This window comes from Camelus bactrianus, chromosome 27 (genome assembly GCF_048773025.1).
Source record: "Camelus bactrianus isolate YW-2024 breed Bactrian camel chromosome 27, ASM4877302v1, whole genome shotgun sequence".
In the NCBI taxonomy this organism is placed as follows: domain Eukaryota; kingdom Metazoa; phylum Chordata; class Mammalia; order Artiodactyla; family Camelidae; genus Camelus; species Camelus bactrianus.
This window is the reverse complement of record NC_133565.1, coordinates 28,254,210-28,271,559: the sequence shown is the minus strand read 5'-3', so window position 1 is coordinate 28,271,559 and position 17,350 is coordinate 28,254,210. Positions and strand designations below refer to the sequence as shown.

General features: G+C 39.6%; 1 protein-coding gene across 2 annotated transcripts in view; it reads right to left on the bottom strand.

Annotated features, from left to right (window-relative positions):
• EFL1 (elongation factor like GTPase 1) overlaps positions 1-17,350 on the bottom strand; it is an 89,740-nt gene that overhangs the window by 10,287 nt on the left and 62,103 nt on the right. For both annotated transcript variants that reach the window (XM_074354073.1, XM_074354074.1), the window contains exons 16-18: positions 14,343-14,474; positions 8,957-9,104; positions 3,291-4,273 (exon numbers count right to left, since the gene is read on the bottom strand). In XM_074354073.1, coding sequence (XP_074210174.1) covers positions 3,291-4,273; positions 8,957-9,104; positions 14,343-14,474 — 1,263 coding nt within the window. The remainder of the gene's footprint in view (positions 1-3,290; positions 4,274-8,956; positions 9,105-14,342; positions 14,475-17,350) is intronic.

Here is a 17,350-nt window from a genome sequence, read left to right as displayed (position 1 = left end):
TTACCTTGTTTTAGATTTTGCTAATCCAAATTTCTCACAAAATTTCACTAAAAACCCGTATTTATTCACTGAATTTCAATTGTATTTTACTAATTGTTTTACATAATTAAGTTTTCTCATCTTAACTCACTTCTCAAAGCAGGAATTGTGCTTAACATAGTGTTGGCATATGCAGCTCAATACATTTTTGCTGAACTGAATTATAAAATGCTGGTGAAACATAAAAGAACCCCAAGTGTGAAATGAGAATTGGTTTTTAAAAGTAAACAGTGATACTTATTAAGAATGCTTTAAATACATTAAAATACATATGTTCTAACAATAAAAGCATTTACCCCTATAAATAAAATAGAAGAACTATAATAGATTAAAAACTATCTAACAGAAAGTTACTTTTATATGTGAAGTTATTGCCAAAGTTTTACTGAAGAGCAAAAATGAAAGATGTTAACAGGTCAGAAAAAGAAATATGAAAGGAGACAATTTACTACTTACAGGATGATCAGTTTAAAACACAAACCAATTCTGATATCCTCCGAAGCCCATTAAAGGCAATTTTCATGGGTAAAAAATGATTTTAGAACCATACCGTTAAGAAAGTAAATTTTACAAGAAAGAAGGTCATTTTCTTGGGATTACTTCCCTAGAAAAAATAATTTTAAGATGATTATTTTCTACAAAATTTCCCATTTTAACCATAAGCAACTCTATACATTTATAAAAGGATTTAACAATCCATGTAGAAAAAAGTAAGTTTTAAAAAGAAACTAACTCATCTTGCTAAATAAGAAAGATATGAACTTGTCTTTTTACTTGTCTTGTGCCAATTCTTGGAGAATAAAAGCAACCTTCAGCAGTCTAAAGTCTTCCTGGAAGATCTCTGAATATCCAGGCAGAAAGCAAAGGCCTCAGGAACACAGAGGTCTCCCGTTTCCTTTTCCAGTTGAAGGTGGTGATTTAGAAAGGAAAAGGAAAACATAAGAAGTGAAGAGCTGACTATCCTGACGACCTTGGATGCTAGAGGCGGACTATCAGCACCAAAGGATCCCTCCAAGCAACGAGGAAACAGGCTTAGGAGAGTCTCTAGTCTAAGCAAGAGGGCTTTGAACCAAATCAGGAGAAAAAAAAAATCCAGATCAAATCTAAACATAGCTTCTTTGTGAGACAGTGGGTGCGGTAGTCAGTTGTTCTCTGAGAAATGTATTAGGAAGGCTGACCAGTGACACTGGTACAGACGGTCTACAGTGGACCTTTGAACAGCACGAGTCTGACTGCGTGGGTCCACTTATACGTGGGTTTTCACGCTAAGGACAAACTATAGCCCTGTGCAGTTCACAGCTGGTTGGCTCCACAGATGTGGTGCCACACATGGGGAGGGCCGACTGTAAAATAATACTTGAATTTCCAACTGCATGGACGGCCAGCACCCCTAAGCCCTGTGTTGTTCAAGGGTCAACCGTACTAAACAATCCACATACACACGGTTGCCACTTCATAGGGGTCAGTGAGGCCTAGCACAGTGACATTTGTACTTGGACAAGGCACAGCAAAGACATATTTTGCTCCTAAGAGCGAAGAGGACCAGTAAGCCTAAGGGTCAGGAAAAGCATCGCTCCCCAGAAGGTGCCAGAACCGAGCCTGATGGCCAGGTGTGAAGTGCAGGGATGACAAGTCATATTTTGAGGGACTGCGTGGTCACACGCAGGGTCCTGATGGTGATTTCCTAATAGAAATGAAAAAATGGGTAATAGAGGATTGACTCAACAGTCTGCTGGGAACTTCAGGCTGATAAATGCCAACAGCTGATCCTGGCTTCATGTGTTGGGCTTAAAATCTGTCCTCTCAGAAAGTAAAGGACAAATGCCATTCCAAATGGATAAAGTAGGAGAGATGGCAATGTGGGGGGGAAATATGTGTTCCCAGGATGTTCCCAGGGGTCTCAGGGAGGGGAAGGACAGGCACAGACCTACATGGACCCCAGCCTCTGGGAAGGATCATTTCCAACACATAAAAGAAAAGAAAAACAAAACGGATTTTAGGATAACAATCCTAAGATAAAATTCCTTTTGGGAGTAACAAGAGTCTGAAAATCTCAATCATGAATGATCCCAACGAGGGAAAAAAGGAGGAGAGTTCCTCCACACCCAAAATAAATAGCTCCAAAACACATGTTGGGTCACGGAAGGTATTCTGCTGTGTCTTCTAACTCCTGTTTTAAGAGGACATCACAGCAGGCAAAAGAAGACGCCAGCTAAGGGCGGAGCGTAGCTTAGGGCTTAAAGCCACTGCATGTTCCATGTCATGTTTGCAGATCTGATTCACAGCACACACTGGCCTTCAGCAGTCCGGGAGTAGCCAATCCTGTGGAGCTTTGTTTAACCCAACTGCTTCTGAAATGCTGCTATGGACTCTCAGTTCCTGTCACAGGAACCTTACGGGGATGCAAGCCTAAATTTCTTTGGAGGGGAAAACCATAATTTAGATTTATGCTTTCAGGAATTAATCAGAAGAACCTTACTAGAAAGAATGCAAAATAACCACATATTGACTCAGAGGACCTCAGAGCTAGAGGAAACCTAGTAATTGGGGCCACTCTCTCATCTAGGTCTCAGTTCCCTCGTCTACCCTCCTCACATGGAAGCAGCTCCGTGATCGCAAGTGGGCAGAACTACTGTGCACCAGGCATGGGTCTAGGCCCCACACCTCTCTTCTCATGTTACCATTCACAACCTCCAGTGAATCATTATCTTCTTCTTTCATAGGTGAAGAAAATGAGTCTCAGTGAAGTAGCATCTGTCAAAAGTCAAAATAGCTACTGAGTGCCAGGGCTCAACGTCTCCTGAGATCCCAAAGGTTCTTCTCGCAAAGAGAGAAAGATCGGGAGCAGGATTTGACAAAAGAGCAGTGAGTAAAGTCCCAGAATTTGCAGAAGCCCTCTGTGTTAGGAGTTCATGAAAGTCCCATCACTCCGATCATCTCAGACTGATGTGGCTATTCCCCTGTGAAGAAATACTGCACAGGTTGGATGGTAACATATATGAGGAGCTTAAACTTCATTTACCAGAACTTTTATTACAAAAAAGTCTTTCTATTTGTTGAAAAAGAAATGATCTTCAGTTGTCAAACTTCCGCTCCCCCCACCACTCAAAGATTTTAATATTTAAGGCCCTCTGGCTTTCCAAATTCCTAGATCCTTAATATATTAAATGCTAATGTAGCTTCTGCAAAAAAACATCCACTGAGTTTAAGTTTTGTGATCTAAGGGGCTGCCTCTCCCTCCCGTTCCTTACCGAGCACGTCACCGGTGGCCATGATGTCACACGTGTACATCGCTGCCATCAGACGCTGAGGTTTCACCTGCAGTGCGCAGCGACAGGCCTCTTTCATGGTGGCAATCAGCTGCCCTGAGAAGGGTCCATAGCAGTCCGTGAGCGCAGACTCTGCTTTCTGGGAAGCCTTCTTCTCCAAGGGCTCGGAGCAGCCACCCTGCAGAGCTTGGTTTTCACCTCCACCAGCACAGGTTTCACCTTCCCCGTGTCCCGCTTTCACCAGACCACTTTGCTCTTGATTCTGTTTATCACTTGCTGTTTGTTCTTCAGATTTACTTAGGTCCCATTTTTCCAGAACGAAACAGACACCCATGAGAGGCTCCTCACACATGGGGCCAGAGAGGGCTGCCAGCTGGAAGCCACTCACGATGCTGTTGCCCAAATCGCGGTATCTACTGGTGTCTCTGGAAGCTCTGCCGTCTGGGCCTGTCCATACCGAGTTCTGAAAATCTTCACTCTTATTGACTAATATGTTGGGCCCACATTTTCTCGGGCCAAATGACCAGATTCGGTCAACGGTGTTCCTCCATTTCCTCCCTGTTAGATGTTGCTCTAGTTTTCCTTTGAATTCCCAAATTTTCTCTTGCGTCTTCTGGTGAATCATCTGAGTATTCTTGCCCTCGTTCAAAGAGGATGTCAGTTGCTCCATTGAACGAATTAAATCACTATTTTCTTCCAGAATCTGAGTGACCTCTTCTGGAAGGGGCATGGCTCGAACACTGAGCGTGGCAAGTTTATTGGGAGTTGTTATGGTGATCAGCCCGTCAGAGTCAACTTGTATTCCTTCAGGGATTCTGCTTTGATCTTCTTTGGTCTGGTGTATGACTGCAACTTTTTGTTGTCTGCCTATTTCTTCATTGACCATGTCAACTTTTGGGGGTTTTGTGATTGTTTCTCTGAATGGAATAATTGGTTCAGATACACTGATTTCAATCTTTGCAAACCTACAGACAAACTCAAGAGAAATAATAGAAGGTTATAATCAAAATGGCATCAAAACTCCCATGTAGAAATATTACATAACGAATATTCTGCAAAAACACAGAAATATAAAAATTATTTTACTAGGAAATATTGGTAATTTATATTATATCAGAATTCAAAAACTGCTTTCATTTCATATTGAAAAGACTATCTCTAATGGGAACATACCACCTTCAGGGAGTTCTCTACATGTCCTAGAATTTCACTGCTTTGTTCATTCTCAAAATAAATAAACCATCTATTTAGATAAGAATGTTTTGAGTGGAAAATAAATGGATGTCTACCTGACACTGTATTAATTTAAAATTACTTTATAGTTGAACCTGACAAAGACAGCAGACATAGACAAAACTAGTTCAGTCTTAGACCTAAGAACTGAGATACAGTACCTAAGATAAAATACAACGAAAAAATGGATATTTGTGTGTATTTTTTGTTTTTACTCATCGCTTATGTACAAGCCACTATACTAAGTGTTTTACGTGTGTTATTTCTTCAGTAGGTCTATTCTTATCCTCATTTTGTAGAGAAACTCAAGTAAATTCTCCGAAGTCATAAAGCTAGTAAGTGGAGAAGCTAGGATTAAATCTAGATCTGACCTCAGAATCCATGCTCTTAGCCATTATGCTATACTGAAAAATTCAATTAAACAGCATATTACAGGAATAATTCACCACAACACTAAGTAGTTTTTATTATAGGTTATAAAAATTGATTTGTATTATGACATCTGTGAAAATAATATATCACATTAAAAGTGTCTACAAAGTAATCTATGTAACCATCTTTAAAAATGCTAAATTGGCACTCAGTAAAATGTAACATCCATTCTTGATTTTTAAAAAAGAAAAGCACTTAGAAATCTTAGAAATAGGAAAATATTTTTAAAATTATCATTATTTAGGAAAAGTATGTTCATATACTTAGAACATTCAAGAAAACCAACTGTACAGCTACTGAAACTCTGAGAGTGAACACATCTATGACACTGTCCTCCTTTCCTTGTATTTTAACGTCAAAAGGGCTGTGAGTCCTATTAGTTCTTTAAATCTCTGAGGTTCCCAAGAAGTCTCTTAGAAGTGATAGTAATCACTTCTAAGATTAATTAAAACCACTCCACGCCATGGAAGTGGAAGTGTGTGTGTATGGTTGTCACACCTGCAAAGCGCCTCAGGGCTAAAGGTTCTTGAAATCCTGACGGGGCAGAGCCTGTCACGACTTGAAAAGCAGCAGAGCGGGCTCAGGCGACAGCAGCACTTCTGCGGCTGCTGCCAGGTCTGCTCCTTACTACCTCGAGGGGCGGCTGCTGAGAAGGCTGGCAGCTCCTCTGGCCCAGAGACCACAGGTAGTCTCCTTGTCTCCCACGCCTGTACATAATGCATCCTAAACGTGTCTGTGAGCGCTGAAAAAGCAGCTTATATATAGAAGGCAGGTTCTTTTCTATGAGAACTAAAAAACCTCTGGAATTTTATGCATATTCTTACTGTCAGTATAACTGTAAAATTTAATAGTCACATAGAACAGTGCACAAAACAAAACTCTACTGATCTGTGACTTATCACAACGTGAACACCTATGTAAATTACTACTCAAGTTAAGAAACAAAACAGTACTAGCCCTCAGAAGGCCCTCTCATGCCTTCTCCCAACCCCGAAAAGGTAACCACTAGCCCGATTTTTATTGTAATCCCGTTTTAAATTATTTTTATCATCTAAATATGTAACCTCTATCCTCTATGAAACGGCCTGCTTTCTGGACTTTATATAAATACAATCAATTTTTTTTTCAATTGGCTTCTTTTGCTCAACATTATGTGGTAAGTTATGTTGTGAGAATTCTATAGAATTCCATGATATGGATTTACCATTATTTGCTTATCCATTTTATTTTGAGTTGTTTCCAGCTTTTGGCTATTAAAATTTTTGTTGCTTTGAGTATTCTTGATGCAATTTGTCCGGCTTGGAGTTAAGTATATATAGAGTAGAAATGGGAGTAATTTGCCAACCCATAGGAAATAATTATCTCCTACCTTAGTAGATAATACCAAACTAGGCTCCAAAGTAGTTGTGCCAATTTACATTCCCACTAGCTGTACAGGTAATTCCTATCGTTCCACATGTTTGCCATCATTTGATGCTGTCACTTTAAAAAGTTTCAACCATCCTGGTGGGTTTGTAAAGGTATCTCACTTTGGTTTTAATTTGCATTTCATTAATTACTAATCAGTTGAGTATCTTCTCAAATGTGTACTGGTCTTTAAACTTCTCTTTTGTGAAGTACTAGTTCAAGCCTTTGTCCCATTTTCTAGTAGATTGCTGCCTTTCTCATTTATTTGCAGGACTTCCTTATATACTGGGGCTAGAAGTTCTTTGTTTATTACATGTATCACAAATGTCTTCTCTAACCCCACAGCTTACCTTCTTACTCTCTTAATAGCATCTTTTGATGATCAAACCTTTACTTTGTCATTAATGTTTTTAATGTCCTATTGAAGATGCTTTTCCCTACCCTGAAGTCTTGAAGGTAATCTCCTGTATTTTATCTTCTAGGCACTTAATGATTTTTAATTTATAATACACCTTAAATCTGAGACAATGTGAACGAGGTAGAGGTCAAGTTTCTTTTATTTCCATATGGATATTCAACCTGCCAGCACAATTTACTGAAAAGTCTGTCCTTTCCTCACTGCTCTGCAAGGCCATTTGCTTCTGAACTCTCCTAGTCCATTAATCTATTTGTTTATCCTTGGGTCAATACCACACAGTTGACTATTACAGCTTTATGTAAGTTTTGATATCCTCACCGTAAGAACTCGCTTTACAGTTTCTGCATAGAGAACCTATAAATATGAATACATTTTTATTCCTAGGTATTTGATATTTTTGTTGTTACCATAAATTTTAACCTTAAAATAATTTTCATTTTCTGTTTATTAATGGTATTATAGAAATACAAGAGATTTTGCACATTAATCTTCAATATGGCAACCTTGCTGAATTTACTTACTAATTGTAAGTTTCTTAAGATTCTTAATTAACACTTAAAAAAAAATCTCTGAGAATTAAATTATTTTAAAATACATTAAGCCTTATAATTTATCCAATTAGCATTATCCTCTAACCAACATTATAACCTTCAGAAATTCCAAGAAAATGGTGACAACATGAAAGAGATGGAAAAAATCTACCTTCTAATTTTGTACTAATTATGGCTATGAAAACATTTAATAAAGGAAAAGGCTACTACAATGCCATTTTAAACTGAAGAACAGAAATGAGAACATTCCCAATCCAGCAGACGTTTCTACAAAATCTGTAAGGCTGGTGCTGCAGCCGCAGCATTTCTTACTCTATCCTATTAGCAGCCGCAGTGGTAAGTAGTAAGTAGTACCACCACCACTACAATCACCACCACCACCACAACCACCACCACCACAACCACCACCACAACCACCCCCCCCACCACCAGAACCACCACCACTACAACCACCACCACCACCACTACAACCACCACCACCAATTATACTAGGTTGTTTTAAGGATTAAATGAGACAAAGTTTAACACAGTGACTAACATATAATACTTAGTATATAATTAGGTTGATTATTTATAATTGTTATTTTATCTATAATTATTTTGATTATTATAGTCCCAGAAAATTTAAAAATAAAAGGAAGAAAGGTCATTACAGGGCAATTCACCAAAGAAAAACAAATGGTCAATAAACACATTAAAAAATGTTTCACTATCCTTAGTAAGCACAGAAAATATATGATGAACACCTTTTATTTGTCCCTCAGAGTGATGAAATTTTTTAAAAATTATGATATATAAGGTTGTCAAAAGTTTAAGGGAAGAGACACTTTCAAATACACTGTGCTAGTTACAGTGTAAATTGGAACAGCCTTTCTTAAGGATAATATGGATCATGAGCCTAAAAAGTATGCCAGTAATACAACATGCAACCTTTTAAGTCAGAAATTACACTGCCAGAAGTTTATCTTAACCAACTAATCAGAACTGTACGCATAGATCTCTACAGATACTTGAAAAGGCACAGAACAGACTAGGGATTTATGAACCCAAATGTAATGGTCATAATTATCTCTTCATGGCAACTAAATGATTCTTTTTATCGTCTGTATTTTCCTAATTGCTACAATAAACACGTATTACTTCTGGAATAAAGAGGAAAAATGTAACTTAGACACAGAGATCTGGGGTCCCTACATATCTACAAGATGGAGAAATACAAAGAGTTACTAAAGGCTTACACTGTAGAGGCCACGTCAATAAGGTAAGGAAGCCCATCCAAAACACAGCCTAAATCTACAAAACACAATTTTGCTTTGCTGCCCTGATATTCTGTGTGTGTATGTTTAAAGTAAAACGCGCACATATGAGAAGATATTTTACGACTCAAGCTAAACGTGCAGAATTATTCAAGTCTAGCAGTGAATGCTGTTTTCCAGTTATTAAAAATTAAATATATGATATAATAACACAATAACAGTTCATGTTTAATTGGGGGCACTTCATTTTTTCTCCAAAAACATACCGCAGTCTAAGTTGAACAGGTTTAGGAAACACAACATCCCACTGATTCTGGGGCTATCATTTTCCCAACTCTGTCATCACCTAACCTTTCTTTTAAGTCATCCAGGCATCGCTGAAGGTGGACTTCCCCTGCTGTGACTAATACATGCTCTCCCGTTTCCTGAATTAAAATCTGGACACAGGGATCAGCTTGGTTTAACAGCTTCATTCCTTTGACGAGCTGAGGCATTTCACCTAAGTTAACAAAATGAAATACTCATTAAATACAAGATAAGGACTAATATAAAGACAATTCCCATGGGAAAACTGAAGAGTAAAGCATAATGAAATAAACTCTCAAAATAATGTTTTATTTTTCCTTCAAATAATAAAGCAATGCGAAGAAAACTACCTTCTAATAATTTACTTGTACACATAGCTAACATGAGACACTTACAAATTCACCAAGACTCCCAAAGCTGATGTATAAGTTCTTCAAATACTCAGCTAATATAAACTGCCATCATTATATTTGTGAAACCACCTAAATCTTATTACAAATGTACGTATTAGGTATCAAGAAATGTAAGAGAACTCTTCCCCAAACACTACCTATAAAACTGTAAAATCAACAAATAAGCAAAAGCAGCATTCAATATGATACCCAATTCACGAAACTGTACCAGAACTTCATATTTAAAATAACTGTTTATGAAACTGCTTGACAGAATTGTGGGTTTTAGAACAAGGATGCCCTTTAGGTTGCAGCTGTAGTGCACTAGCCAGCCACTTTGCTCAGTGAGCTAAGGGGCACCTTCGCACTCCATGTGGCATGTGCTTTTGGTGTCCAGCTGCTTATTCCCCATAGCTGATGGGAGCTGAGGGAAAAAACCAGCTGTTTTTTCACCCCTTTCATACACGCAGCGGCCGCTATTCACTGAAGGCAGTTCAGAGGAATTCCTTTGCTGCTTCTTCAACAGAGACCTTGGCTTTGAAGCCATTTTTATGCAGTCTTGTTTCACTTCTGCATTTGAAGGAAGGACTCAGTAATTGTTCAATGTCTGGTTTTCAACATGTCGAACAGAACAAACCACGGGAGCTTTCTGCAACCAGTGGCTTCCAATATATGCTACTCAAGGTGATTATCCATATCTATCCCACATCTGTTTGTTTTTCCATTATCTATTTATTCTTTAAATATGCTTTCCAAATGATAACTAACACTTTATAGACAAGCACTTAACATGTGTGAACTCATTAACGATGAGGCAGGGATGACTACTGTTCTCACTTGATAGATGAGGGAACAGGTATAAAGACGCTAAGGTACTTGTGCTCAAGGTCACAGACGCACTGGTTTTGAAGCCTGCAGGCAGACAGCCATGGAGCCCACACTCAATGCTGGGTGCCAGCACCCTCCTGGGTCGTGGTCATGAGCCACCTACAGGACGCACGAACTGCTGAGGAACAACAGGAGAGGGATTTCACTGTATGTGGGACAGACGGGCACCCGCACTTACAGCATACTGTCGTTTTCCTTTGCCTAATTCAGTGGATTTACAGATACTATCCAGCGGTAAATGAATATTCACAGAGTTTGGAGCATGGCTTAAAAAGGCTCCTGCAAAAAGACCACTGATAATACATATCACAAGAGCCTACAGGAAAAATTTTAAAAAAATAACAAAGCTTTTTGTCAGCTCTCCAACAGTCAATTTACAAAATAAAAACAATGTCACTAGCATGAGAACCTAATGAATTTTTTAAAAAACCCACTCATTTAAATTTGTCTCTTCATGGCAAAGGTGACAGTTTAACAATAAGCCAAGTAGAAAACTTTTAAAAAAGATATTTGGAATATGGAGACAACATTCTGAGATCAGATATTTGAAAATGTTTACATTAGAGTCATTTTGTTGCCAGAAACAACATGAACATGTCATCTACAAAACCTCTTAAAAACTGGAAGCTAATTGTTTAAAAATCTTCCAAATAAATAGTTTGTTAAAGATATGAAACTTGACATCTTCTAACTAATATAAGAAAAACTGAGATCAGAAAAAGTAATCACTATCTGCATTTCATCAAAACCTTTATATAACTAGTAAACGGGACTTTAAAATGGACATTATGACTTAGTAAAGGCGGCCAACGATGCATTTCTCCCATTTGGACTTTGTAACTTTGTGAGGCGCCTTTTTCAGTAACAACAGCCGTTAAAATCAAGTGATGCAGTAAGTGGAACCTAGAAGCAGACCTTTGCACAGCTAGGTTACAAAGTGTTAAGGTAAGATTTTCAAAAATAACGAAGCATTATTGTGGCACACACCCTCCAAGAGGGCCCCAATCATCTTCACCTCCTGCTAGTCACACTCCTGTGCAGGCCCCTCCCTCAGTGAGTCAGGGCTGGCCTGTCCGGCCAACAGAATATTGCAGAAGTGATGTGTGATTCTGAAGGCTGGAACACAAGAGGCACTGCAGCTTCTGCTCCAGTGTCCTGGCCTGCTGGCTAGAGCTGGTCACCATGCTGTGCTCCAGGATAATCGAGCAGCCACGAGGAGAGGTCCCTGAGGAGAGGAATTGAGGCCCCCAGCCAGCACCAACTTGTGAGTGTACATGAGTGAACCACCTTGGAAGTCCAGTTAAACCTGCAGATGGCTGTGGCCCAAGGTGATACATGACTACAATTGCATGAGACATCCCCAAACTGAACCCTTGCAAAACTCCTCACCAAAGGAACTGTGAAAAGTAAATGATTATTGTTCTTTCAAGCCACTACATTTTGGAGTAATAAGTTAGGCAGTATTAGACAATTAATAACAGTTATAAACCACAATCATAAATAAATAATATACATACGCACCTATTTATACACTGTGTGTATCTCCATCAAATACAAATAAGAATATTTTAAAGACAGTTATTTCATCTCAATTTTTAAAATAATTTGTATTTCATTATGTACATGAAACATCAGCACGAAAGCTCATATATCTATATAAACATATGTATAGAGGGCTTTTCTTCTTTTCACTGATATGGATAAAAGATTAAAAAATTCTGGAAACCAGTAACTCTGCTCTCAGGAAAATAGAATTTCTTGGGATTTCCAAAAATAAAGATCCAGAACAGTCCCCAAAGCAGGAGTTTGAATCCTGACGCAACCACTTACTAACTGCTAATGTAAGGCCTTGGGCAAGTTAACTAACTTCTCTAAGCTTCTGTTTACCTTATGTGAAGATGAGGATAAAAAGCAGCACAGGACTGCTGAGAGGATTAAATGAGGCAATCAATGTCAAATCCTAAGCATCAATGTGATGCTGAAAATAATAATGGCTTTGGGCATCTGTAGTTCTCCGTTTGGGTGTTGGATTTTGAGTAGACCAGGTGGGCACGGAGCTGAGGGGTGGCCACTGTGACATGTGGACCTCAGCTTGGGAAACCAGAGAAAGGAAAGTGGAAGAACAAATGTTTAGAATTACTTCACACCCAAAGAAGAGTAAAAGGTTGTCTTCTAGATTAGTCAGCCCAGTTTGTCAGGATGAAACAAAAAAAAGAGGGACTGGGGACCCATGTTCTACTCAAAAATGAACAATGCATCTGCCCAGCGCTTCTCGGGGTTGTACTGCTGAGGTACAGGAGGGTGGGACATCCCAGTAGTCATCAGACATGTGATCCACAGAGAGAGGGGCTACTGTAGCCCCAAGGAAAGGACGGGCAAAAGAAACCAGGACAAAGGGTAAAGAGACGATAAATATCCTCTGAGGGCTCAGAGGAATGAGGACAGCATTAAGAGAAGTATTCCCAGACATTCTAAAAGTAAAATAAGATGCTGACACCATGGTAACACCAAGAAGGTAGAACAATGAGTATAAAATTCAAACATGGAAACACGGAATGGGCTACTTTAGTAACACAATTAAGAACATGCATGGTGAAGCCAGCAAAAACAATATATCTGATGGGGAAAAGTAGCAACATTCCTTTTAAAATTATGAAGAACTGGGTGCCCCCTTCTAATCATTTTAGTTGTTTTTTTTTTTTTACAGAGTTCAGAAAAATCTAATGAAACATATATGAGGAAATAAACTCTGGCATCCAGATGGACAATCCTAAGTAATTCTATTTATTAGATTACCTTGTTTGTGAAAAGGAAATTGCTCTTGCTGAGAGTCTGCTATGAGACAGGAAGTAAACTAGGTACTAGGACCCCTCATCTCGTGTCGCCAAAGCGGCCCAGGAGCTGGTCCTGTGCCCTGCAGGACTGGGCTTCACTCCGCTTGGGTAACAGCACAGAGCAGCACACAGCTATCAGAGTTCAAAAACTGATAAATGTCTATTAAAACACTGTATCTTAAATTATCAATTATTTCTTTAATCCATATTTTAAAATTCATGATCCAAATGGAATAGATAAGAATTAAATAAGAAATAAGATATAAGTAAGTACCAGAAATGCCTAAGAATAAATCATGATTGCTAGACTCAAATGTCACAATGTAAATAAAACTGAGCTCTCTTGTCTTACATGAGCTTCTTGGAGTTAGAGGCAGTTAGCAAGCAGAATAAAAGAGCAAATCATGAGGGGCCAGGATCTGGACAAGTCCACAAAGAGGAAGCAGGCATCACACAGAACCCATGCGGCTGCCAAGGCGCTGTCAGTCCACAATGGCAGCCCAGAGATGCAGTTCTCCAAGCATCTGCTCCAGTGTCCTAGGGATGCTCAGTGGCTAAGGATATGTCAGAAACTGAGGCACAGACAAGCTTTCGGAAGGCCCCAGCTCTGGGGAGAGGAGGGGTGTACAGATGCAGGGGCAGTAAGGCCATTAGAAACCCCAACAGGAAACTGCCATTTTGCACACTGTTCTCTGGTTCCCTTAAAGCAGTCTGGAGAGTCCCACTGACCACCATCAAGCATGGGGAAGGGGGGGTTAGCCACAGGCAGGGGAAGTAAATCACAAGAGTCAGTGGGGACTGGCCAGGTAAACAGTATAAACCAAGGACTAAGTATGAGTTATTACAGGGTCTAGCATATGTGAGCATCACACAGCCAGGCAGAAAGAGGCAGGAAATACTTTCAACGAGAGGAAATGCTCAGTGTCCAGAAGATCTAGCAAACGTAGAGCGAAGAGGCACACAGGAATTTTCAACTAAAGAGCTTGGGATTAGATTCTGAGAACCAGTCACATAAAACATGAGCTTTCCTGAGATACTAACTACCCTGTGCCAGGGTTCTGGGGGATGCAGAGAACACAGTTTCCCTGGGGGACAGAGGTGCCTAAAGATGCCAGGTCCCTAAGACGGAGGTGAGGTGCCCCCCTGAAGTGCTGGTGGCCTGCATGGCCTCATGGCTGGGCAGGTTACTCCTGCTACGTACCCCCACGAAACGTCACAGCATGCTGCTCACACAAGTCACAAGGACTCGAGCATGAGATGCACACACTGACAAAATGTAACGAACATCACGTGCTTTTAAAAACAAGGTCATCTTACTTGGGTGTTTGGGTTCAACAGCAACCCTCACAATAGGGGTGGCTTCAAAGTTGAGTGGTATAAAAGGTGGGCAGGACGGCACGCTACACAGTGTTGCCGATTTCAGCACAAAGTCTTGAAGGCCTCCTATTCCTGTAGGGAGGAAAAGATCCATGGAGTCAATAAAAGATGATAAACTCTGAATTTACGTTAGAAAAATAACAACATCAACCCAGCATATATGTCACAGAGGAAAAACACTTAAAAATGTTGCAGGGAACGAGGCAGATTTGCACTGTGGCTCTCTCCCCACTGGCTACTATTTAATTGTTGTTAAACACTACAAAAATTCTGCTAAACATTTTTGTTTTTCACATATGCAAATCCTGTTGTAACAAACTGGGCTAAAACATACCTACTTCGACCACAGAAACGATCACGTCCATATATATCTCTATCTGAAAATGCCAATTTTTTCTAATAGTAACCCTTAGTTTGTAAAAGATATTAATTTGATGAAGATGGATCTCTACTGAAATCATCTCTTTCGGCCAATCTACTTGCCTATGGGTAAATGGAATTTAGAGACTTAGGATTTGACACTGCTATGGAGTACTGCCCCTCAGCCCCATCCCCACGACCCCAGGTTTAGAAAAGAGCATCAGTTACCTCCTCACCTCCCTCCCCTGCCCCCCTCAGCCCCCTCTCCACTTCAGATTCCTGGCTGACAGTTGCATGAGACTCTAAAGGGCACATACTCGTCTTTGAGCAGAAAGGAGCAAAGAGAATGCCTCAAAAAGTAAGAAGGGGTTATACTGAACCTCACATCCAGAGTAAGAGCAGACAACATTTTAGAACAAATTAAGAAACACACACAAGGGCCACTTTCGTGCTTCTGGGTTAAGGTACACATTGAGGAGGGCATGGAAGGGGAGGCTACCTGTTTTAGGAGGTGACACAGGAGAGAGGGGCCCGGATATTTAATCAGCATTCTACTTTCGCATCTTGAGCTACAAACAACTATGAGAAGGAAACAAAGGAAACAAGTTTGCTGCCTTCAGCTGAGAAATGGATGTAAAGGCACAGGGCAAGGGGATTCAGCCCGGTGGAGGGAACTGAAGCAGAGGCTTCTGACACACAAGCTTGGAAGATGGCTTAGACATTTCTTTTAGTCTGACCACATAGTGTGGAAGCCCCCTCTAACCTCCTCACCTGAATGCATCCAGAATTCACCATCCCACTACATTAAGGATAGAACCCACTGTAAGAGCATCTTCCTTACATTATGCTAAAACGTGCCTCCCCCATCTGTACATGGCCTTAATGCAGTCCCCCAAAGGGCCACAGAGAACGTGCTGCTTCTACTTTCACCAACTCCTCTCTGGATTTCAAAGGCATCCGTCAGATCTTTTTAATCCCTTTCTGCCTCGCTCTAAGCATCATTAGCTTTTTTAACGGCTTAGCGCATGACATGACTTCTAGACCTTATGTGTGCGGGGGATCCTCCTCAGACTAAAGTTTCCAAGATGCTACATTCAGTTCCAGTGCCTGCGATGTATTTATTTGGTCACGGCCTAAATTTCTTAGCGCTGTCCTTCTCATCCAGCACACAGAGAGATCTATACCTGGCTACAGCGTCTTGTTAACACCCCCACGTACCGTGATGTAACAGATCTGGGTCTGCCCAAGCTTCCACCAAGTCCACAGAAGTAACATTTCCCATGAGGCCAGGGGTTTAGGAAAACCCCACAGTAAACATTCCCTTTCAAATCCTATCCATCCTGCTTCTGACCTCTGACTAGCATGCATTTCCTTCCTGCACACACTGCACATGGTCTCAGTGAAAAGATAAATGCTGGTCTCTCCTCTGTATCACCAGGGATGTAGGCTGCAGACAGATGGTCAGTATATTTTGAACACTGTCTCTTTAAACTTCTGGTTTACATTTTGCTGTTCAAATCACCAAATCTATTCTTGATATTTAGATATGCCCAGATTTGTGAACATGATTATAATTCCCCTAAAAACAGAAAAGAAAAAAGTCAATACCACAGTATTCCTAGTCAAAAGTAAGATGCTATAGAAAAAGCTGTTTCCCAAATAGAGTAAAAAACCAAACCAAAGCAAAACAAACCTCACTATCTATACTATATGCCATTGTTTGAGCTTATTTTTTAATATAATTTTAAAATATAGGAAAGGAACCACTAAAGTTATATGACTGAATCACAATAAAATGCTTTAAAAATTACTTTGAGAATTTCTTCAAGTACTATCAGACAATTATTAAATGTACAACGATATTTATACAACACACACTTTAAAACAAGCTTTCTGTTTTAAAAATAATGCCATCAGGTATAATTTTGAAAAAACAAAAACAAAAACAAAAACACAGTATATCCATAATCACATCATTCTAAAATTGTCACTTTCTTTTGATAAATTTATTTTATTCCCTCCTCTATTGGCACACATAACTTACACTGACATCCATACAATTTTGTGTCACTTTTTTCTATTTAAATCATGTGACTTTCACATCAGTTGCTTAAATCAGAATTATAACAATTAAGGAGGAATAATTCCTTCACATAACATATACCTGCTAAAGCATTTTTCAGCTGGAACTGGGGCTGAAGGACATGTTCCCTTCAGGGTATCATTTTAGAATTTCTGGGATAGGGGAAGTGATAGGTCAGGAAAAAAAAATCCAAAATTAGCATGGCATGAATTTGTTTCAAGAATTCGAGAGGATGTAAATGTTTCTCCCTCTCCCTCTCTCTCTCTCTCTCTCTCTCTCTATATATATATATATATACATGGCATATGATTTAAATAAAAGACAGGTTGAGGAATATGGACCAAAAGGAATTTACTAAATGCCAAGAATTCTAGCTTGTTTTTATACAAACATCAGTAACTTTTGTCTAACTGAAAATGAATGCTCCAGGTCCTGTCTGGTCCTGATTGTTCTCTACATAACAAGGAATATTAGATATTCTGAGGAGTGAACTCTAGCTCACAGA